The sequence below is a fragment of the Artibeus jamaicensis genome, unplaced genomic scaffold (genome assembly GCF_021234435.1).
Source record: "Artibeus jamaicensis isolate MK-2021 breed Jamaican fruit bat unplaced genomic scaffold, CSHL_Jam_final contig_777, whole genome shotgun sequence".
NCBI lineage: Eukaryota > Metazoa > Chordata > Mammalia > Chiroptera > Phyllostomidae > Artibeus > Artibeus jamaicensis.
Genome location: NW_026521966.1, coordinates 544,421 through 568,687, shown reverse-complemented (window position 1 = coordinate 568,687; position 24,267 = coordinate 544,421). Strand labels below are relative to the sequence as shown.

The following is a 24,267-nucleotide window of genomic DNA, read 5'->3' as shown; positions in this document are numbered from 1 at the left end:
TTTTCTTGGGGGGGTTGTCTGGTCACCTCTGTTACATAGTGAGGGGTGGAGCCTTAGGTGTTCATCAGGGTGGGGCAAACCACCCCCTCGTAGCTGGGTTGTGATCCTGTATGTGGGGGTGAGGTCAGAGAGGGAACAATGGTGCTTGCTCCGCTCTCTATTGGATTTCAGTCCCTTCTGCCACGTCCCACAAGCAAACTGGGCCCTTCTGGTTCCCAGGTAGGTGGCCTTGTGTACATTCTAGAACCCTATGGGTCTCTCCAACAAACTCTCCTGTGAGGCTGAGAGTCTCTCCAAGTACCTCAACCCCCACAAGTGTTTTTAATCAGTGATTTTAGGCTTTATTTCCCAGTGCTGGGGCCCTGGGTTGCGTGGTCTGTCTCACTGCCCATTTTCACCTGGTTTATCTGCATGCAGATGTGGGACCATGGTCAGCCAGCCACCTTGAGCACCTCACTGGGTCTGTTCATTGCCACCTTGCACCCAGGTATGCTAGCCACTGCCTGCATGCCTGGGGCCTGCCAATTGCTGCCTTCGCACCTGGGTCCCCAGCCGCTGCTTTTTCCAGCTACAACCCCTCTCCACCAGCCACCGACTCTGTCCCTCTTACCAGTCTGGATGAATGGTTGTCAGAGTTTCATACAGTTCAATTTTCTATCAGTTCTGGTTGGGTTTTTTTGTTTTTCAATTTTTTGTTGTTCTTAATTTTGGTTGTGTGAGTAGGTACAGTGTGTCTACCTATGCCTCCATCTTGGCTGGAAGTCCCTCTTCATCCTTCTTATTTCTTAGGTTCAGCCCTGCCATCTCTCATGTAGAAAAAAAATCAGTGGAAAGTGAGGCACTGTATACACTCTAGAGAACATTCCTCTGGGTTTTCTAGTTCCAGTTTTCTGTAAAGTGCAGATAACTAGTTGCAGCACAGAAATAATTCTTGTCTGAAGACATGGAAACTCTGTGAATTGACTTTCTTCCCCACCTACCCGCTTTGTGGAAAAGCCAGCTGCACTTATGTCTGTGCATCCATGTCAATATTCCTGAGCTATACATATGTCTGTCCTTTGGATTGTCCTTTAAACCTATTATAACATTTGGCTGCCTCCCTCCTTCATTAGTGAATAGGAGAAAAGCTTTAACAGATACTCCTTTTTATATCTTCACAAGAGTCAGGCTTTACCTCTCATTGAAAATTATGCTTTGACACTAATCCAGGTAGTCACCTGTTCCCCTAAGAAGCTCAGTTTTCCAGCACTAACATGCAAAGGAGCCCACTTTCAGGGGGACAACCAGGGTGACCTGGCTCCCCTTTCATTGCTCTCTGGCCTCTGGGGAAGACCTCACCTCTGTGTCCTGGTGACCATGGGTGGGAGGAGGCTTGCTCTGAAGATTTCTGAATTCTTTAGTTTCAGAACAGTTCAATACAACTCAGGAGCACAGCTGTTCTTGCACTTGCCAGGACATTAAATGGTTGGCTTTGGAAGAGTATATGAAAGCTTTCACTCTTTTTCAAGAAAACGTTGCTACCAATGGCTGGGGAGAAGGGCATGGGGAGTTTAGTGTTTAATGGGGACAGAGGTGCAGTTTGGGAAGACAGAAAGGTTCTAGAGATGGATGATGGTGACGGCTGTACAACAGCGTGAACGGCCTTAATGCCACTCGAGCTACACACTTAACAATGGCTAAAATAGTAAAACTTTATGATGTGTACATTGTACCACAATAGAGAGAGAGAGAGAGAGAGAGAGAGAGATGATACTTTGAATACTTCTCTGGGTGGGCCCTGTGGGAAAAGTTGAAATGCACAGCTTCTCAGAAACTGAAATTGTGTGTGTGTGTGTGTTTTAAAAATAAACCTTCCTCCTCCCACCCCACCCCCTTAGTTCTCAACCAGTCAGCAATGACTGTTTCACCATCTCTAGGGAACAGAATGGAAATAGAAAGAAGGAGCTAACAGTGTGGGAAGGCCAGCCTGTCAATATGTTACTGATTCTTGTTCTGAAAGGATTGTTTTAGTAGCAAATGACAGATGCCTTCCTTGAGCTGGCTTCACCACAAACACCACAAACGGGAAAGCATTGGGGAGATCCTAGAGGTGCTAGAGGAAGCATTAGTTTCCTGTTGCTGCTGTAGCAAATTACTGCAAACTCGATGCCTTAAAACAACACAAATTTGGGACTTCCGCCAAGATGGAGGTTTAAGGTGGATGTGCCTTGCCTCCTCTCACAACCAAGTTTAAGGACAACTAAATATTAGCATCAGAAAACACAACCAGAACACGGAAAACTGAACTTTTCGGAAGTCCGCAAACAACAAATTCTTCGGCCCGACCGGTAAGGGGCGAAACCGGCGGCGGGTGAGGAGTTACAAAGGAGAACTCAATCGACCCGGGCGCGGGCTCGGAATCCAGACGTGCGAATCCAGTCGCACAGGTTCCAAACCCAGGATTGGACCTAGTGAGCAGCCCACCGGGTGAGCGACTACGGAGGAGTCAGTGGGGAGGCCGTGGCAGCGAGTTGACTGTGGGTGCCCGGTTACGCGCGGGTGAGGGAGTGAGCGGTGGGACCGGCTGCGGCGGCGGCGCCATTTTCCCCGCTCTGACCACGCCTCCACATACAGCGTCACAACCCAGCGACCTGGGACTCGAAGGCGCCGCTTCTCTCACTTAAAGGGCCAGAACAGACCAAAAATGTCGCAGGGGGACCTCAAAGTCCCGGAGATAAATCTAAGTGACGAAGAAATAGCAAATCTCTCAGACGCACAGTTTAAAACACTGGTCATCAGCTTCCTCACAGATCTGGTGGACTATAGCCACAAATTAGAGAAACATGTGAAGGCTAAATTAAGGGAAATGAATGGAATTCCACAGGAAACCCATAGAGATGAAAAAAAAACTGGGACTCAACTCAATGGAGTGAACCAGAAGGAAGAAAAAAATGATCAATCAGAAAGGAATGAAGAAATAAGAATTCAGAAAAATGAGGAGAAGCTTAGAAACTTCCAGGACATCTATAAACGCTCCAATATCCGAATTATAGGGGTACCAGAAGGGGGAAAGACACAACCACCAGTGGAAAAACTATTTGAACAAATAATAAAAGAAAATTTCCCCAATCTGGCAAAGGAAACAGACTTCCAAGAAATCCAAGAAGCCCAGAGAGTACCAAAAAAGTTGGACTCAAGAAGAAACACACCAAGGCATATCATAATTACATTAGCCAAAATTAAAACGAAGGAGAGAATCCTGGAAGCAGCAAGAGCTAAGGGGACAATCACCTACAAAGGAGTCCCCATCAGGCTGTCAGCAGATTTCTCAAAAGAGACCTTACAGGCAAGAAGGGGCTGGAAAGAAATATTCCAAGTCATGAAAACTAAAGACCTACAACCAAGATTGCTCTACCCAGCAAAACTTTCATTTAGAACGGAAGGACAGATAAGGTGCTTCTCAGATAAGACCAAATTCAAGGAGTTCATCATCACCAAGCCCTTATTATATGAAATGTTAAAGGGACTTATCTAAGAAAAAGAAGTGAAAGAAACATGAACAGTGAAAGGACAACAAGCTCACAGTTATTAACAACCACACCTAAAACGAAAGCAAACTAAAAGGACAGCTAGATCAGGAGTGGAAACATAGAAATGAAGATCTCAAGGAGGGTTAGCAACAGGGGAGTGGGAGGAGGAGACGGGGAGAGAAGGTACAGAAAACAAGTAGCATAGACAGTAGATAGAAAATAGATGGGGGGGCAAGAATAGTATGGGAAATATAGAACCTAAAGGACTTGAGACACATGGACATAAGCTAAAGGGGGGGGAATGGGGGGGTTGGGGGGGCAGGGTGGAGGGGAATGAAGGGGGGAATAGAACAACTGTAACAGCATAAACAATTCAAAAAAAATAAATAAATTTATTTAATAAAAAAAAAACCACAAATTTAATTTCTTACATCCCTGGGCATCAGAAGTTTAAAATGGATTGGCAGGGCTGGTTCCTTCTAGAGGTTCTAGGGGAGAATATTTTCTTGCCTTTTTCAGCTCCTGGAGGTGGCCAGCATCCCTTGGCTCATGGCCCCTCCTTCTCCCTCTATCCTCTTGCTTCCATGATCACTTCACCTATTACTGACTCTGACCCTCTGGCTGCCTCTTGGGAGGACCTTTGTGATTACCTCGGGACCACCTCAATCATTCAGGATAACCTCTGCATCTCAGAGACTTTAGCCACATCTGCAAAGTTCTTTTGCCCACATAAGGCAACATATTCATGGGTTCTGGGGATTAGGGAGCTTTCTGTGAAAGCCTGCAGGTAAGGAAAGGACTATTAATGCTCCCCATACCCTCCTGTGGGGACCCTCGCCTTCAGGAATGGGGAGAAGTGGACCCCTTTGCCATGCAACAGATGGCTGCCTCCTGCCCAGCTACACCCAACTATCTCCATGCTGACCTTGCATCTGGGCGGGGAAGTTCCCACCTTAGTGACTAGGGGCAGGGATGGGAAGGAGAGGAGCTGCAGTGCCTGCTTGGCCATTATTGTTGGGGATGAACAGAGTGACTGCAGTGGGCTTCCCGGTAGCCCCCAGTTCCACCTGGGCACTTTGGCCTCCCACATCCCTCTCAGAGCCCTTCGGAGAGCTCTTGTCTGTGATTCACACATGCCCACACTCCTCAGATGGTAAAAAAGAAGGCAATTTAAATCTCTGAAAATCCCACTAACTCAGAGGTAACCACTGTTAACATATTGATGTATATCTTTCCTGACATAAGTATACACCTTTACAAAATTGTTACACTAGCTTCTTTTTAATCTGCTTCATTCACTCAATAATGTGTTGTGATCACTTTTCTCTGGCAATAAATGTAGAATTACCTCTCCATTTCTAGTGGTTTCATAGTATTGCACAGAATAATATAATTAGGACACAATTGACTACCAAGTCACTTTCAACTGTTATAAAAAATATTACCATGAACCTCTTTGCTATTTGTTTAGGTATCTCCTTAAGGTAAATTTCTAAATATGGAACTGCTGAGTCAAAGCTACATTTATTTACACTTGGGTATTATTACAAGTTAAATTGTGTTCTTCTCTCCCCCCCAGAAGACATGTTGAAGTCTTAACCAATAGTATTATCCATATTTTCTTCTGGTATGTCTATGATTTTACATTTTCTTTTTTCTTAAAAAAGATTTTATTTATTTATTTTTAGAGATGGGAAGAGAGGGAGAGAAACATCAATGGTTGCCTTTCACGTGCCCCCTACTAGGGACCTGGCTGACAACCTAGCCACGTGCTCTGACTGGGAATTGAACTGGTGCTCAATTGGTTCTCAGCCCATGCCCAGTTCACTGAGCCACACCAGCTGGGGTTGATTTTATATTTTAAAGTTAATTTTTTGGTATACCTGGAATGTGTTTTCCTGCAAGTGAGATTGTAATCTAGGTAGGTAGTTTTTCAAAGTGACTACCAGGAAATAAATGATGTATGTTTCTCATGCTGATCTTAATACCACCATTGTCATATCATAAATTCCCAAGTGTACTGGGTGCTACTTCTGTACTGTCTCTTGAGATCACTATGGCAATTAGCCCAACTAGTCATTTATTCTTCATCCCAACTGGGAAAACACCAAAAATGACCACCAGAGGGCGCCTTCTAGCATCCTTGACCCCCTCCAGGTTGTCTAGCTGTCCCACCTTGCAGGCCTCATTTCGGTTGTGCACAAAGTCCAAACAGGCCACCCTAACTTCCTGCCTTCCTCTTGTGGTGAAAAGACAATAGTGGAGCCAGGGGAAGAGTGTAGGCAACAGGAAATGGGCAGGTCCACATGCCCTGGTGTGGGCCTCCCTCTTGCCAACACAACAGTCCCAGTCAACTGGGACAGGGCCACCAGCTGTTCTCAAAGCACTCTGGCTTGGTTTATCCACATTGTCTCCACTAGGTGAGCTCCTATGCCTCTTTCTTGGCCCAGTTCAAATGCTACTACTGGGACCCTCTTGATCCTCCTTCTTTTCTGTCTGTGCTCCCTCAGCCGCAGCTTCATTGCTTTCTGTAGCAATTGCTTATGTGCCCCTCTGACCTGGAGAACACGCGCTCCACCAGGGACCAGCTTGCTCAGCTCCAACTGGAAACTTGTGAGCAGAGGGCCTGGCACATGGCGAAGAACACTGAACTTCACCTGCATTCTAGTATGTCTTCACCTGCCTCCTACACCTTGGGAGGCTTCCCTGAGGGCAGGTGCTGGATCTGATTCTTCTTTCTGGCCCTCACACTGCCCAGCAAAGGGTCAGGCAAAGCAGGCCCTCAGATTTGCTGTGGTGAAGCAGCCTTTGGTGTGTGTAACCCACTTCTGTCCGTGGATGTCTTTTTCAGCTAGCACATATCTATCAGGCATTTTCTGTTGTGCCCGGACTGTGCTGGGTGTCTTGAAGGGAGGGGAGTTGAGGAAGTGCCCTGTCCCAGCCAGAGAGCAGACAATCTCGGATGAGAGATTCCATGGCCCTATCGCTGGAGCTGCTTCATGTTTATCAGTCGACTCATTTTTCAAATGAGGAAACTGAGGCTCAGGCAGGGGAAGGTTTCATATTGGGAGTTGTTAGCAGACTGACCCTGGAATTCTGATCTCTGACACCCCAGACTTGGACTTGCTGTGCCAGGTGCACCATGGAAGCAGCAGGCCTGTGAAGTCTGCTGCATCACGGCTGGATGGGGCCCGTCCTAAAGGGTTAATGACGTCATTTACGAATGAATCAGCAGAAAATACAAGCTGAAGAGTTGCTGCTTTAGTAGCAGGGGATGAACTCTATCCACAGAAGCATTTATTCACTTCTTGAAAGCTCATTTAAAATTTGCTTTTTGGGAGGTTTTTGAGCAGCTCCCCTTTAAATGGACCCTAATAAGGAAGAGCACAGACTCTGCAATGAACGGAGCTGGGTTCCGAGTCCTTCCCTGGCTGTACAGAGTTGATTCAGGGTGTCACTGCCCAGAGCGTCAGTGTTCCCGCCTGCGACATGGAGATGATTGTCTTCCAGGTAAGTGGAGGAAAACCCTGGTGGCAGGCCCTGGCCCCCAGCAGGGGCCCAGTCACAGGCTCCCCCGTTCTGTGGCGGGCGGCCCATTGTGTCCAGCTACGTCCTGGGATCGGCCACAATGGGAGCAGTTACATCATGGAACTTAGCAAACACTACCAACCAGGAAGCTGTTTGTTTCCCAAGACATATCCCAGACATCCCGGGGTGTCATCATTATCGCTGAGAACAATAATTTGTGAACTCCAGGCAGACCCGTGCACACAGCCAGGCTGTTGGTGCTCACACGGCCACTCGTCTCTGTCTGAGCCGTCAGCTCGGCAGAATGGCTGATCGGTGGTAACCTGAGGCTGTCGGCCTCGCTGGGAACTCTGTCTGGTCACGTTGTGAGGAAAAACCCAGTTCGGTCAAAATTTCTGGATGCCACCTGTTACATACTCTCAGGAGCAGAACTTCCCTCTCCTCTCCCAGCAGAAGCCGGGTCAGCGGCTCCAGGGCTCCCTGGGCTTCGCGCGAGCTGCTCTCCAGTGCTAGTCACAGGCGAGCTGGGCACTTACCCAAGTCTGCTTCTGGGTGGGTGTCAGGGTCCTCTCCTCTGGAGCTCCAGGAATGCTCAGGGCAGGCACAGCTGTGGGGACACCCCTGTCCCCCCATCCAGGGCCTGACCCCTCCTCACTAGAACAGGCTCCTGGAGGGGCCATGGGGGCAGCAAGAAGATTCTGGCTCCAGGAAAGCCTCAGGGGTCAGATTTCCCTGGAGGAAGGGATGGCCTGGTGAGGGCACGGGGCCTTTCCCAGGGGGCTGAGCCGAAAGAGGAAGTGTGGTCAGGCCTTGGCACTTGCTGCTCTGGGGCGGGTGGGAGGCCTGTGGGTGGGGAACGCCTCTTGTCTACTGTGCCTGAGCCACAGGCACTCAGGACACCGCTGTCCCCTCAGCTGCTCACATCTGAACTTGCTTATGACCCAGGTAAGCTTCTGGGCCTGTGTCGTGTGAGTGACCATCGGGGGTTGGCCTGGGGGTTGTGGCTGGAGCCTCCACAAGACCACGGGATGGGGTTGGAGAGATACTGGTCTTGAAGAACCCACTGTGCTGGTCACTGGCTAGGTGACCTCAGAATCACTGTGCCTCTGTCTGGGCCTCCACTGCCTCCTGTGTGTGTGCGTTGGGTGATGAAGAAGCCCATGTGTCAGGCTGAAATGACAACTGGGAGTGAGGTTGTTACCTCTCAGGATGCTGCTGGGAGTTTTGGTAGCTGAGGGCCCTGAGGGGTCAGTGCGGAGGGTGGGGTGGAGGCATCCACTGTGCAGATTTTGGGCTGTGTCGTGGAGCTGTTGGATGAAAACCCCGCACCACCACCAACCTAGGTACCTTTGTCACTGTGCCTCTGGCGCTCAGGGATTTATCTGTAAGGCATTCTGTCCTCCAGAGGCCTCAGGATCCAGTGTGTTGGGTTGGGGGTCAGATCTCCATTTCGTTACCTGCTCTCGCCCTCTGGAAAACTACTGTGCAGGAGACCTGGGTTCAGCTCTGCTGCTTCCTCTTCCACCTTCCAGTGATGCTTGTCCAGAAGCCACTCCCTTCCCTGCCCTGTGCACACAATGACCTCTGAGGGAGCATGGAAAATGGACATTGATGAGCTCGCAGATGACTGGGCAAGCTCTGTCATCTGCAAGCTTCTTTTATTTTTATTTTTTAAGGATCTTCCCCTGCCCTGCCTCTGAGAGTTGGAAAACTACAGAGAAATACAGAAATGGTGTTCCCAAATTCCACCACCTCACAACAATGGCGGGGAAGAGTTTGGGTTTTGCCTTCTAATCTTTTTTTCCTATGTGTAGGTATTTTGAAGAGCTTTATTTTGATGTAAATACATTCTAGAAATAGAAATACAAACTTCACCGCTGTGGTCAGGGCCCGGGCTTCTGTGCCCCCCCCCCCCACTTACCTAGGGAACCGGCATTATTGCCCGGGACCCCCTGAGGGACAGGTTGGGAGTTTTCCTCCATATTCTTAGAACCAAACGCATAAGGAAAGTGAACAAAGAGACGATTTTGATTGGATGCAAGGAAAGACTTCTGGGTGGTAGAAATTTGGGGGTAAATGTACCAGGAAGCTTGAATGATCTGCCACTCTGGGACGCTCTGCGACGGGCGACCAGCGCCCCAGAGATACCACAACAGCGACCTGTCCGGGATCAGGGAGCAGAAGCTCTTTGAAGGCGTGACACCTAAGTTTTTGAAAATGTGTTTACCTTATGCTTCACAGGAAGGCCAGGTGATAGCGAAAGAAAGAAGGACCCTACTCTCCCACACCCAAAAATCAAAATCGTTTTTTCATGTTCGCTTCCTGCCGCCCCAGCCGCAGGCTCAAGGGACCCGCGCGCTGATGTGCCTGCAGCACAGAAACACGTTGAATCCACCCCTTTCCTTTTGATCGGTTTCCCGATCGTGCCCTCACGGCGTTTTCTTCCTATTGCTCGACTGCCACGTCCCATCCCATCAGGTGGCTCTCCCATCATCTTCTCCTCGGCGCCCCAGCGTGGGACTGCCGGCAGCTCCCTGCCCGTCTGCACGCTCAGGCCCGTCTGCCCACATATGTGTGCACTTAGGTCTTACTTCCTTTGGATTACTTCCTAGGCTAGATTTCTAGAAATGATCTTACGGAATCACGGGACGGGAACTGCTTTTTAAATGCATTACTATTTGCTTTCCAAAAACATGTAAGTGAATGTGTATGGCCAAAGTCCACGTAGGAGGATCCGTTTCACCACGGCTTTGCCGGAATAGGATTTAATCATGTCTTTTTCCGTTTTGCTAGCAAACAGATGTAGTTTCTAACTGAGGGCAGACAAATGTGCCAGGAGGACGATGAACGAGAGCGGCTGAGCACGCACGCACAGAGTCGGGTCCTGGAATGGAACAAACGCCACACCAGGATGTGTCTGGGCGGGAGGAGGGGCGGGAGGAGGGCTGGGTACGCGGCCCCACTGCAGGCCGCGGGTGCAGTCAGCACGGTGCTGCTGGCCAGAGCGGCGTGTTCCGTTTGCTCTCTCCCCCTTACTTTCCTAGGATCAGCCTTTCACAGAAATGGGAGGGTAGACGGAGGCAGAGGAGAGTCTGCACCCCTTTTAATTATATTACCCTGCCCTTTCCCAGGCACACTTGGCACAGTTGCCGGCAACTATCCGCACAACCATTTGTGGTACTGATCTCAGCCAGGAGGTCAGGCAGGGATCCCCCCCCCCCCGTCCCATCCCCCAGAGCCAGGGCAGTGACCGTCTGGGAACCAGAGGTGAATTCAGGCAAGAAATGCTCATACTGACCTGTAAGTATTAACTGAAATATTATCTTCAGTCTCCCAGGCCCTTGGGATCTAGGTTGAGACCAGCTCAAACCCTCATCTTATGCTCTGCTGAAGTCCAAAGCCCTCCCTGAGACTGCTGTGGGGTCCCCAGGAGGCCACCCCTTTCCGATGGCTCCGAGCCTGTGCGTGAGCCTCTGTCCCATGCCACACGGACCAAGGGGTAAACGCAGCTGTCTTCTTGGTTCCCTACTCCCAAAACAAAATGGCTCACTGAGGCATTGGAGGTACAATAGATTTCACCAAAGACTGGGCAGGGGGCCACCGGGGAGAGGTTTCCAAGGCAGCAATTGGAACAACAGCCCTGCTCTTCAAATGCCACGGCCGCTCCACCCCGAGCCCCTGCCACCAGTTGCCTCTTCCACCTTCGTGCCACACAGCTGTCTCCCCGCCCTCCCCTCCTCCAACTCCTTCCCCCTCCTTCTCCCCCAGAACTCCAGGTTCCCCCCGCTCAGTACACAGAGGAATCTTCAATCTTCAACGTCTCCAGTGCCTGTCAGCCAACTTCAACCCCGGCCCAGCCAGCTAAGTACTTTAAAGGCAGCTCATTCTATTTTTTACTTCTATTTTTAAAGTGAGGTATAAATAAAATGCACAGGTTTTAAATGTGCAGTTCAATACATTTGACAATTGTGACTGCTCTGTAACCACTGCCCAAAATAAGATGCAGAATATTTCCATCACCCAGAAAGTCCCCTTGTGCCCCTTTCCAATCACACCCGTTCCTCCCCCAGTGCCGCCACTATTCCGAGTTCTACTGCAGTCACGTCGTTGAGTCTGCTCTCGAACTTCCTACACTGAGAAGCACACAGGCTGTGCTCGTTTACCTCTGGCTTCTTTCACTTAGTGTTTCCAGGGTTTGTCTACATTGTTGTGTGTACGGGACATTTGTTTTTTAAAATTTCTATGTAGCATTTTTTAAAGATTTTATTTATTTATTTTTAGAGAAGGGGGAGGGAGGGAGAAAGAGAGGGAGAGAAACATCAAAGTATGGTTTCCTCTCATGTGTCCTGGGGACCTGGCCTGCAACCCAGGCATGTGCCCTGACTGGGAATCGAACAGGTGACCCTTTGGTTCCTGGTCTGGCACTCAGTCCACTGAGGCACACCAGCCAAGGTTCTAGGTAGCATTTTATTGTGTGAATATACCAGCCATTTTATCCATTCTCCTGTTTATAGTTTCATATTCTTCAACTAAGTACAACATGCCCAGATGGTTGATATTAAGAATAAAAGTGTGAGCAGGACAGAGGGGAGAAATTTCAGCAGGGAGAAAGGCATAAAAAGGAGGGGGGGGCTGACATTTTAATAATACATTTTACTTACCCCAATATATTTAAAATGTTATCATTTGAATATGTAATTGATGTAAGTTTTTAATAACAAGACATTTTACATTTTTCTTTCCACACTACGTCTTTGAAATGTAGTATGCATTTCACATTTACATCTCAGCTCCAACTTGCCACCTCGCCCAGTAAGTGCTCAGTAGAATAGCCTCATGGGGCCAGCAGCTGCCGTCTCATTCAGTGCAGGCCTCAGCGGAGGAGACCTGCACTCCGGCCACTCCTCAGACACAGTCCTCAGAAGCAAGGAGCTGGATTAGAATTCAGATCTCCCCAGTTTCCTGCTGAGCTGTTTGCAAGTCTGCCTCCTTCTACAGACACTTTTTTGAGGCCTCTTCCAACTTTCTGAAACTCGAATCCCTCCCCCGCACACATTCTACCTCCACCTGTTGGGACTCATGGCTACTTCAGATCATTTATTCTTCTTGAGGAAAACTCAGGTTTTCTAGCATATAGGACACAGCCAGCAGTGGGACGTGGAATGAATCTGGGGGCTCACACTCAGTACTCTTGTTGGTGAGACTGGCCAAAATAGTTGAGGTGTTGGCATGGCTCATATGTCATAAAGACATTTGAAGAAATTTGTTTCATTTGTGTGAATATACAAGTAGCTGAAACATGGCAAACTGTATGTCTTGTTCTGAGGATCTTGCCTGAAAAAAAAGCAAGTGCTACATAAACCCGCAGTCTCTGGAATTCCCAGAGATGGACAGAGTATGATTTCTGTCACCAACGCCCCAGAAGTGCCTTTTGGGGAAGTGAGACTTGGGGCTGGGATGGTTGCTGCTCTGAGCCACGCTCCCACTCTTCTCCTACTCAGAATTGCAACAGGCTCACGGACAGTGGTGTCTGAGGTTCCCAAGGAACGGGGAGATATAAGACAGAAGCTGGAACTCCCCGCTCCAGTGCCTGCATAGCCTGTGCTTCCCAGTCAGCTATTCGTTGCCAGCAGCAGGTGACAGACGGAGGGCAGGGAGCCAGCCTAAGGTCACGTGTCCAGGTGAGGTGGCTTTGGAATTAGAATTTCAGACCTTGGCCTTGGGTGGTGTGGCTCAGTGGACTGAGCATGGGCCTGGGAACCAAAATGTTGCATGTTAGGTTCCCAGTCAGGACACATACCTGGGTTGCAGGCCGGGTCCCCATTGAAGGCAACCACACATGGATGCCACACATGGCAACCACACATGGATGTTTCTCTCCCTCTCTTTCTCCCTCCCTTCCCCTCTGTCTAAAAATAAATAAAATCTTAAAAAAAAAAAAAAAGAAGAATTTCAGACCTTGGGTCCAAGCTGCCTACTACCCTGCATTGTTGTGGGGGAGGTCTGCCAGAGTGAGGGGAAGGGGCCGGGGCATCATTTCTGCCTATGGACACAGATACATATGGAGTGTCCACCGTGTTCCAGGTGATGCTCTAGGCACTGGAAACAACACAGAAGAGAATGGCAAGGCCCTTGCTCTCACAGAATTGAAATTCAGGCTTCTCTTGCCTCCTGGGCTTTGTTGCCGGTCAGGAGATCCTGGAGTGAATGAGACTTGGTCTGTCCTGAGGGCAGGATGGTGGAGGAGAAAGTGGGGAGAGAGTAGGGGCACCGAGTTCCTAAGCAGGGAGCATCTGGGAGGTAGGGAGGGGATGACATGCAGGAGGGTGATGCCTGGACACAGGGGTCTTCCTGGGCCTCCCTGGGTCTCTTTGATCCTTTAGGAACGTCATTCCTATATTGTACTCGGTTACAACCATATTCCAAGGACTTTGGATAAAATTCTAGATGCCCCTGCTCCTGCCAATGCCCTAAGGAAGGAACCCAGAAATCCAACAAAGTCTTTCACATCCTAGTAAAAGTCAGTTTTTCTTCCTCAGCACCTGGCACACCAGGAAAATGAGGGGAAGTGGAGAGGGGAGGGAGCATGGAACTTTGCTCTGAGAGAAGTGGCTTGATAATGATGAAATTCCAGGTACTATGTGACAAACAGACAGGAAATGCATTTGGATTCAAGGAGTCTTTTTTAATGCCTTTCACTCCACCCAGCAACTGCTGCTACTGCTTCTGACTGTTGTGGGGAACAAGCCTCCAGCTTCCTCAACTGCCCCAGCTGATGCAGTGCTCTTCCCAAGCCTGAGGACCACCTGGAGTGCTTGTCATAAATGCCGATACCTAAGTCCCACACCATACCTGCAGATCAGGCCTGGGAGTGGGGCAGGGACGTAGGACCCTGGGGTCTGCATTTTTATACTTCTCCCAAGGCCTGGCTTTGATGGTCACCAGCTAGGGCTCTAGAGTCAGAAAGATCTGGGTTTGGCTTTGGATTTTTCTGCTCGCTAGCTCTACAACCTTGGACGAGTTATTGAACTCTTCAAAGCCTCTACTTCCTTTTTTAAAAATATTTTATTGATTATGCTATTACAGTTGTCTCAGTTTTTCCCCTTTGCTCCCCTCCTCCCAGTACACCCCCATTCTCACCAGCAATCTCCATTCCCCCCTTACTTCATGTCCATGGGTCATGCATTTAAGTTCTTTAGCTTCACATTCCCTATACTATTCTTAACAACCCCCTGTGTATTTTGTACCTACAAATTATGTTTCTTAATCTCTGTACCTTCTCCCCCATTCTCCTCCTTTCCCCTCCCAGTTGATAGCCCTTCAAGTGATCTCCATATCTATGATTCTGTTTCTGTTCTTCTTGTTTGCTTAGTTTGTTTTTTAGATTCAGTTGTTGATAGCTGAGAATTTATTGCCATTTTAATGTTCATAGTTTTGATCCTCACCTTTTTCTTAAATAAGTCCCTTAACATTTCGTGTAATAATGATTTGGTGATGATGAACTCCTTTAGCTTTTACCTTGTCTGGGAAGTACTTTATCTGCCCTTCCATTCTAAATGAAAGCTTTGCTGGATAGAGCAATCTTGGATGTAGGTCCTTGCTTTTCATCTCTTTAAATACTTCTTGCCAGTCCCTTCTAGCCTGTAAAGTTTCTTTTGAGAAATCAGCTGACAGTCTGATGGGAACTCCTTTGTAGGTAACTCTCCACTTTTCTCTTGTTGCTCTTAAGATTCTCTCATTATCTTTAACCTTTGGCATTTTAATTATGATGTGTCTTGGTGTGGTCTCTTTGGGTCCAACTTGTTTGACACTCTTTTGTGCTTCCTAGAATTGTATGTCTATTTCCTTTACCAAATTAGGGAAGGTTTTTTTCAAATAAGTTTTCAATTTCTTGCTCTTTCTCTTCTCTTTCTGGCATCCTTATGACTCCATGAGGATGTTGGTATGTTTGGAGATGTCCCAGAAGCTTCTTAGACTATCCTTGTTATTCTCAGTTTCATCCCCTCCACTGTTGGTTCCCTATAGGTTTTTCTTTATTTCCCTTAATGTTTAACCTTTATTTCTGCCTGGGTCTTTTTTATGCCATTGAAGTCCCCAGTGAGTTCCTGGAGCATCCTGATAACCAGTGTTTTGAACTATGCATCTAATAGGTTGCTTATCTCCATTTTGTTTAGTTCCTTTTCTGGAGTTTTGTTTGTTCTTTCATTTGGGCCATATTTCTTTGTCTCCTAGTTTTGGCAGGCTCCCTGTGTTTGTTTCTATGTATTAGATGGAGCTGCTTTGCTTCCCTGTCTTTGTAGCGTGGCCCATCTGGATGAATGTGACTTCTTAAAATCCTTGGTTGTCAGGCTTCCATACAGCTTGATTATCTGATGGTTCTGGGTGACAATTGTTTTGTAGTCCAGTTATAATTTTTTCTGTAGTTGTGAAAAGAGGTGTGCCTATACTTCCATCTTGACTGGAAGTCTTAAGCCTCTATTTTCTTATTTGTAAAATGGGATAATAATTATGATCTGCCTTATAGAGCTTTTATGAGGATTAGATGAAATGGCACATGCAGAGTGCTTAGAACTTGTGGTAAGTTAGGCTATGAGGCATGTTACTTTTGTAAAGTACATTTTCATATTGAGGTTCTTATTACATGAGACAAGTCAGAGCTAAGAGCTGAGGTCTTGCCAATATTGGAAGTTCTTGAATGAGGCTTCTGCTTTCAGTTCTGTAATGACAAGAAGCTTCTATCAGCCCGGTGTCAGCCTGGCAGAGTAAACAGAGCGTGGACTTTGGCAGTGGATGGGGCTGAGCTGCCGTCTTAGGTTAGTCAGTCAGTGGCTGTGTTGGCTTTAGCAAATTGCCTTATCTCTCTGAGTTCTATTTCTTCATCTATAAAACAAGGGTAATCATAGCCCTCATTATGTAACAAGATTATTATAAAGATTAAGTGATAACATGTATGTTAATGTTTCTCAACCTTGGCCTCCTATTAGAATCCATTGGAGAACTTTATCAGAACAAACAATATCTCAGTGGCCAGGCCCCAGCCCAGAATAATGTAATTGCAGCCCCTGATGAACTGCAGACAGCAGCAGTGTTTCCAGCTCCACGGGTGATTCTAAAGTTCAGGTAGGGTTGGGAACTTAGGATATCCTTCAGGCTCTTGGCCCAGGGCCTAACACATTCAACGAACCTGACACTAACAGCTAAACTGTGCTCCCATAGTTCCTCCTACTCCTCTTTCCATTCATGGTGTCCACCAAATGCTCCCCAGTCAACAGAAACCAAGGTGAAGCCTTGCCGCTCCCTGACCTCCTCCTGAAAGCTTGGATCCCCACAGCTGTACATGGGGACTCAGTCCCTCACCATCCACTCCCACCCTGTGCTCTGGCTCCTGCTGACCTAGGGTTCAGAGTTGGACCAGCTCTGCCTCTCACTGGATTTTACCCTCTCTGGTCTATGCTGGGCAGTGAGCCCCACTCTGGCTCAGGGGGCTCTGAACCATCTCTGAGTCTGAGTCTTACCAGGGAACCCTCTCGTGTCAGAGGCATGCAACACTGCTGATCCTGCAGGTGGAGGACAGGGCCAGGGGCCAAGGAACAGGAGTGACCTCTGGAAGCTGAAGGGGACAAGGAAGTAGCTTCTCTGGCTGAGCCTCTGGCAGAGCACACAGCCCTGCCACACTTGCCACAGTTTGCCTTTAGCCCAGTGACATCATGTTGACCTTTGATCCCCTAGAGCTTGTAGGCTTTAAGGAACTGTGTTTGTGCTAAGTTGTGCAAGTGGCCATCAGAAACAAGTACGGTTTGTTTCCAACTGCTACTGCGTGGGCCCCCACCTTGTTCTGACGGGAGTGGCCTCCCTCAGTGACATTTCAGTCCAATTCCAAAACCTTTAAGTTACTTCTGATTACTAAGCAGACTCATTCTAGCTTTAAAAACTTATTTGTGCTTCTTTTTTCTATCCTCACTCAAGGACGTTTTTTCATTGCTTTATAGAGAGAAAGGAAGGAAGAGAGAGAAACATCAATGTCAGAGAAAGGCATTAATTGATTGCCTGTTGTACATGCCTGGACCGGGGACAGAGCCTGCAAGCCAGGCATGTGTCCTGACCAGGAATAGAACCTGTGACCTTTCAGTTATGGGATAACACTCCAACCAACTGAGCCATACCGGCCAGGGCAGTTGTGTTTTTGGGTGTTTTTTTTTTGTGGAGCATCTGGAACTTCTTTTTTTAAAAAAAATATATTTTATTGATTATTTCATTACAGTTGTTCTATTCCCCCCTTCATTCCCCTCCACCCTGCACACCCTCTCCCCCACCATTCCCCCCCTTTAGTTTATGACCACGTGTCTCAAGTTTTTTAGATTCTATATCTCCCCTACTATTCTTGCCCTCCCCCCTACCTATTTTCTACCTACCATCTATGCTACTTATTTTCTGTACCTTCTCCCTCCTTCTCCTCCTCCCACTCCCCTGTTGCTAACCCTCCATGTGATCTTCATTTCTATGGTTCTGCTCCTGATCTAGCCGTCCTCTTAGTTTGCTTTTGTTTTAGGTGTGGTTCTTAATAACTGTGAGTTTGCTGTCCTTTCACTGTTCATCTTTTTTATCTTCTTTTTCTTAGATAAGTCCCTTTAACATTTCATATAATAAGGGCTTGGTGATGATGAACTCCTTGAATTTGATCTTATCTGAGAAGTACTTTATCTGCCCTTCCATTCTAAATGAAAGCTTTCCTGGGTACAGCAATCTTGGATGTAGGTCTTTGGTTTTCATGACTTGGAATACTTCTTTCCAGCCCCTTCTTGCCTGTAAGGTCTCTTTTGAGAAATCCGCTGACAGTCTGATGGGAACTCCTTTGTAGGTGACTGTCTCCTTATCTTTTGCTGCTTCTAGAATTCTCTCTTTCATTTTAATCTTGGCTAATGTAATTATAATGTGCCTTGCTGTGCTGCTTCTTGGGTCCAACTTCTTTGGGACTCTCTGAGCTTCCTGGATTTCCTGGAAGTCTATTTCCTTTGACAGATTGGGGAAATTCTCCTTTATTATTTGTTCAAATAAGTTTTCCACTCATGGCTGTTCCTCTTCCCCTTCTGGCACCCATATAATTCTGATGTTGGAACATTTAAAGATGTCCTGGAGGTTCCTAAGCCTCTCCTCATTTTTTTGAATTCTTGTTTCTTCATCCTTTTCTGTTTGGTCATTTTTTTTCCTCTTTCTAGTCCACTCCTTTGATTTGAGTCCCAGTTTCCTTTCCATTACTATTGGTTTCCTGTGCATTTCCATTCATTTCAATTAGTTTAGCCTTCATATGTTCCTCTAATTTGTGACTAAAATCAACCAGTTTTGTGAGCATCCTGATCACAAGAGTTTTGAACTGTGCATCTGAAAGTTTGGCTATTTCTTCATCGCTTAGATTTATAGGCTCTGGGGCTCTAAGTTCTTCTTGAGCCATGTTTTGATCTGTTCATGCCTGTTAGGTATGAGGAGTGGAGCCTTAGTTGTTCACCAGGGTGGGGCCACCCAGGTCGCTGGTTTGTGACGCTGTATGTGGGGGCGGGGTCAGGGAGGACAGTGGCGGTCCCCTCTACCTCTTCCTGCCACTGGGGCCTGCACGGTCTGTCTCACCACTCCCTCCTTCACCGGTTTATCTGCTTGCAAATGTGTGACGGTGGTCAGCCTTTAGTGAGTCCGCCATCCCGCGCCTTCAGTGAGTCCACCGCCTTGCGCCCTCAGTGAGTCCGCCTGCTTCTCCACACCTGGGATCCGCCTATGGCTGCCAACATACCTGGGTTGTGCGCCCTGGTCGGTCCGGTGGATCTTTCCTGCCCAACCCCACTCTGCTTCTGGCTCTGCCCCTCTTACCAGTTTGGCTGAAGAATTCATTGTTGTCAGACTTCCGTGAAGTTCAATTTTCTGTGGTTTTGGCTGTATTTTTATTGCTAAAACTTTGTTGTTTTTAAACTTGGTTGTGGGAGGAGGCACAGTGCTTCCACCTATGCCTCCATCTTGGCGGAAGTCCTCCAGTTGTGCTTTTTTGAAAACTCCAATCTTTGACTCAAAACTCTCTCCCCTTTGCCTCAATGCAGGGGGTGGTCGGGGGGTGGGGCTGGCTCAGGTCCCTCAGCACCCTCCCCTGCACCTTCTTCTCTGGTATTGGATAGAGGAGGAAAGACCAGGACAAACACTTCTCCACAGGAAGTCTCCCATCAGTGGACCATTCCTGCTGAGCCAGATTGCAGTGTTGAGTAAAGACTCTGGCCCTTGGCCCTCGAGAGTTTTCTTGTAGACCTTTGAGAGACCTGACTGCATTGCTGAGCTGACTGCCAGCATCCTCTCAGGCAAACACTTCCCTGCGCCATGTTCCAGTAGCTCTCAGCCATCCCACACCCCCACAGTCCTACCTACCCCAGGCCTGCCGACATGGGTGGGATTCAGCTCTGCTTGGTTCTGTTGAAAGGTATCTCAGGGTCTATAGGGGAGAGGGCTATTTCTCTGGCTTTAGAATGGGGGGAACTTGAGATGCTTATTCTCAACTGTGGTCCCTGATCATTTATTCTGGGGAATCCCTTGGCTCCTCACACCACATGCCAGGACCACAGTGAGGCTCCTTTTGCACTTCATCTTAGCCAAAAGGCTGAGAAGCAATGTGATGCTCCTTTTGAAGTAAGGTGTCCTGTATCCCATTTGGCTTTTCGTTGATGACTTGGGAGCATCATGACTAATATCAACAGAGGAAGGCTCTGTAACATGGAAAGCATCTGCCCTCCTACTCACCTGGCTGACCTTGGGCAAGTCATTTGACCCCAGTTTCAGCTCTGCTGTGGTTGAAAGAAGTGTGGTGGTGCAGGTGAGCTGAGGGCAGAGATGAGAAATCCCTTGTGGACTGCTTGGTGCACTGAACACAATCGGAACATCTGATGGAAAATCAGATTCACTCAGTCTGTAAGAACAGAACTGCAATATATTTATCACTCCCCGGTGTTCTGAAAAGTGACTCATAGTTTCACTTTCTGACGTAATTTCTTTGAACTTGAAATCTAAGCTATGGTTTTTCATGGAAGTTACACTATATATGGTTGGTTGCCTCTTTTTCAATTTTATCAAACTAATTGTAAATAGTTAAAAATATCAAGTAATCCAGAAGGTTTTCAGTGGAAAGTTACATCAGCCCCCCATGTCCTTCCTTCCATCCAGTCATGCTCCTCAGATGCACCGGCTTTTAACTCTCATGTCCCAGTATTTACTTCCATTGCTCTAAAGAAGGTGTTTATATTGCTTTGTGGAGAAGTCCTTCAAGAGTAAGACAAAAAGACAAAGAGATATAAAATAGGAGAGGAACATTAGATAGACACACATTTGAATGAGAAAACAAAGGAGAAATGATGGTAAGGAATTCTATTTATCAATCTGTCTATCTGGTTCACCAGAGCTAAGAAGGTAAAAGTCCAAGAAGAATTTTTTAACTAGGAATTAAAAGGACATTTTTTAAATGGTCAGATTCCAATTTAGGTTTATTGAACAAAGAGGCCACCCTCTGCTATGTGGTGGCACTTAAGTCCAGTGCCCTTTGACCTCATGGGTCTCTACAAACCCCACTTTCATAAGCCCCATTTAAAGCCAAGCTTCTCATCTCCATGGTTCCCTTTTCCCTTTGTTCTTCTGCCTCCCATTACTTTTTTGTGTGTGCATCCTGAAAGGGTGACATACAACAAAACCTCTGCCTACCACCTGCCTGGGGGATGAGATATCCCTCATCCCTGGTCACTGGCGCTTTGCTCTCTTTTGAGCATATCTTTGCTCAAAATATGCTAAGTAAATCCTCAGCATATTTTCCAACATGGGCAAATGACAAAAACAATGTTGAGCAAAAAGGCAGTTGCAGAATGATGAGAACAGAGCAGTGCTGGTTATACATGATTGGTTCTGTCCCACATAACTTGATTAATAGACAAAGAGCAGTATATTTGATTAAGCCAAACCTTCACTAAGGAAACAAAATTTGGAACTGAAAATCCAAATTGTGGGACTTCCGCCAAGATGGAGGCATAGGTGAAAACACTTTGCTTCCTTGCACAACCAAATATAAAAACAATAAAGTTTTAACAACAATATACGCAACCAAACCACAGAAAATCAAACAATACGGAGTCCAAAAACAACAAATTGTAATATAATTACTTAATACATAAAGACACTGTGCCAGTAATGCACACTTTTAAATAGTCAGGTTAGGAGGTCTTTGTAGTAATAATGGCCTTAGCAGCAGCCTGACTTTGCCCCTGTTCCTCTGCCACCCACCTGGGCTCCTGTTGACATTGTTAATATTACTCAAAAGCATGAATCAGAAATGGCACTGCAGCAACACACATGAGCCAAATGGTGACACAGGAAGCAGATTCTCACATAACCGGGAAATTCCAGGATCTCTCCCAGGCCTCAAGGGCTGTTTTTACTTTAATATCCAAGGATATTCACAGAATACCCACTCCATGAGTGAGGGGGACTCAGACCCTCCCCAGGTCTCCCTGAATTCCTACAGCCTGCTCCCCAACATCACTTGGAGCCTGGAAGCTGCTCTTCTCTCTGCTTGTCCCTGTGTCACCCCTGGCTTGGAAAAATTACTGCATGCATGTCATTTTTCTACAGGTTCTCTTCATATAAGCTGTTGTTGTGCCATTTAATTGAAGATTTGATGGGAACAGAAGATGACAACAGTTTAAGAGTGAATATTAGACATAACTGTCCTACAAAGGCACTGGTCATTTTTCACTGCAGAATCTTTCTAATGATGCTCCGACTTTGCGCTATCGTCTTTGTTTTGATCTCCCCCCAACCTTATTTACATGTAATTGACATATCGCACTGTGACAAATCACACTGTGGGTTTGATACAGTTCTGTATTGTACAATGATTACCAGCGTTGCTTTAGCTAACACCCCCATCACATCACATAATTACAATTTCTTTTTTGTGGGGAGAACATTTAACATTTACTCTCTTCTTGATCTTGCCCTCTGCTACTACTCTCTCCCCAGACTTTCCTGCTCTCTAGTCAGCCCACCCTCGGCCCCCAGATTCCTGTTATGTTCTCATGCAGACTAACTCAGTGTGCTTTGCATCTTCACCTTCCCCCTTCAGACTGACCATGCCTCACTCAAAAACACTCACCAAGGTATTTTTCTAGCCCTCATCTCAAAAAAACCTCTCGAAATTCTGTCTCTGCATTATGAATTAAGCCTATATTGCCTTTTTAATATAAAAGTGACTGCAATCAGTTTTGCTTTAAAGGGCATTGCCACTTCTACTGTGTGTTTGACAATATAAGAAAGAACAGTGATTACCTCTGTCATTCCTAAAGTACCTAGTCCGTCCATAGCTTACCCTCACAAATCCTCTGTGAAGTAATAGGTGGTGTCACTCCCATATTGTCGACAAGACACCGAGGCTCAGAGTAGGTTAAGTGGTTTGCCTGCCGCCTCCCAGCTGCTGACTGACATGGTTTGACAGCCAACCAGTGCTGGTTGGGCTGCCCGAGCCCAAGCAGATGTGTCCTCACACAACACGGAAGGTAACCCGCCCCTGCCACCCAGGATGCCTTTCACTCACGCCTCATTCCTCTATCTCCATTCTCCTCAGGAATCCACTGCAATGGATTGGTGGAAAGACAATTTCTGGATCATCTTAGCTGTGGCCATCATCATAGTCTCTTTGGTCCTGGGTCTCATCATGTGCTGTGTCTGTAGGTGGCTGTTCAGACGAGGTAATAGCCATCTCACCTAGGCAGGTGGAGGGCTGGTTATCAGTGCATTAGGGCTCCTCTTCAGCAAGAAGATTAGTTCTGGGCCTGTATGGGCTGAACTTTGGATTAAGCACCATGCTTTCTGGGTTTCAGTTCGAGGCCTGCCACTACCTTGTATCCCTGAGTCTCAGTTTCCCCAGCCGCATAGTGAAGGGAGGGAGGTTAACTGATGTCCAAGAGCTCTTCCAGCCCAAAGGGCTTGGGTGAAAGCAGAGCCTCTTTCAAGGCACACTGAGCTCCAGTGCTTTCTCTCTTTATTGTGACTGCTGATCACAGCATCTTATGTCTGACACTTGGAATAGAGCACAAGTCTGTGTAATGTCAAAAGCTGTCTTAATTCCAAACCCATCAAGCTGTATACATTAAATGTGTACAGCTTTTTTCTATGCCAGTCATACCTCAATAAGTAGCTTTTAAAAATGTCCTGAGGCATGAAGAATAGACTCAATCTACAATCAACCTGTTTGTCTATCATGCTCACCTCCTCTAAGATCATACTCTGAATTCTGGTATTACTCACCTTGGCCAGAGCTTCTTGACAGCCTCAGACATAAATTAGCAGCTACCTGGAGATTAACACTAGCTTTGGATTATCTACAAGAGGGTTTTCCATTTTGATATTCCTCTCCAGAGACATGCAATTCATGATTCCATAGTGTTTTCTTGAGATCTTATCCCTTTTCATAATGACCTAAACCTGGAGTACCCCTGGGAGTGGTAAATACATGGAGAGGTACAGCCATGTCCCCTGGGCCACGCTGGGTGCCATCTCGCCATGATCAAGGCACTGTCCTCCTGCTGCATCTGGACACAGCCTCAAATCCGGCTAAGCCAGTGCTGGAGTGTCAGGGCTGCACAAGAAGTGAAGTCTTACTGTCATTCCTCTCGATCTCTTCTTAGAGATAAGAAAATTAAGATGCAGCAGGAGGTGAAGCCTTGGTTGGGATCTTGTAGGGGCTGGTGGCAGGGTTGGGAACAGAACCCAGGTCCATGGAGCTCCCTGTTTAATATTATTTCCTCTCCACCCCTTGATAGTAATCAGTTTTCTAATACAAAATGTGTATTTTGGCCCTTATCCATTTGCCTTCTTAGAATGTCCCATTCTAAGAAAAACATAACCCTGAACAAAAATGTTACTTATTCTTTTATCTTGACCCACTCTTATTAATAAGCTATTTATAATTAATAAGTTATATGCCCAGTACGTCATAATTTACAAACCGCTTTTCCTAACCTCATCTCCTCCCAAGCACACTTTTGCTTATTCGTCTGTGCCCCGAGTACTGGCAATGAGGAGATAAGCACAGCCCACAGGCCCCTGCCTCACTGGGTTCGCAAAAGGCCCAGGCAGCCTGGGTTCATTTCCAGCTCTGCCAACATTTTGCTCTGCGTCCCTAAATCTGCTTCTTCTTTGTGGTTCTGAAAGTCCTGAA

The 24,267-nt window shown here is 47.0% G+C and overlaps 1 protein-coding gene across 4 annotated transcripts in view; it reads left to right on the top strand.

Annotated features, from left to right (window-relative positions):
• The first annotated feature begins 6,748 nt into the window (after positions 1-6,748).
• The window catches only part of SCIMP (SLP adaptor and CSK interacting membrane protein), a 25,066-nt gene continuing 7,547 nt past the window's right edge, over positions 6,749-24,267 (top strand). The window contains exons 1-3 of one of the 4 annotated variants that reach the window (XM_037144257.2): positions 7,901-7,982; positions 10,806-10,913; positions 22,672-22,795. In XM_037144257.2, the coding sequence (XP_037000152.2) occupies positions 7,974-7,982; positions 10,806-10,913; positions 22,672-22,795 (241 nt within the window). In that variant the 5' untranslated portion in view covers positions 7,901-7,973. Of the gene's footprint in view, positions 7,020-7,898; positions 7,983-10,805; positions 10,914-22,671; positions 22,799-24,267 lie in introns of those variants that run through there. The other 3 variants (XM_053672593.1, XM_037144258.2, XM_037144259.2) reach the window with 3 other exon arrangements.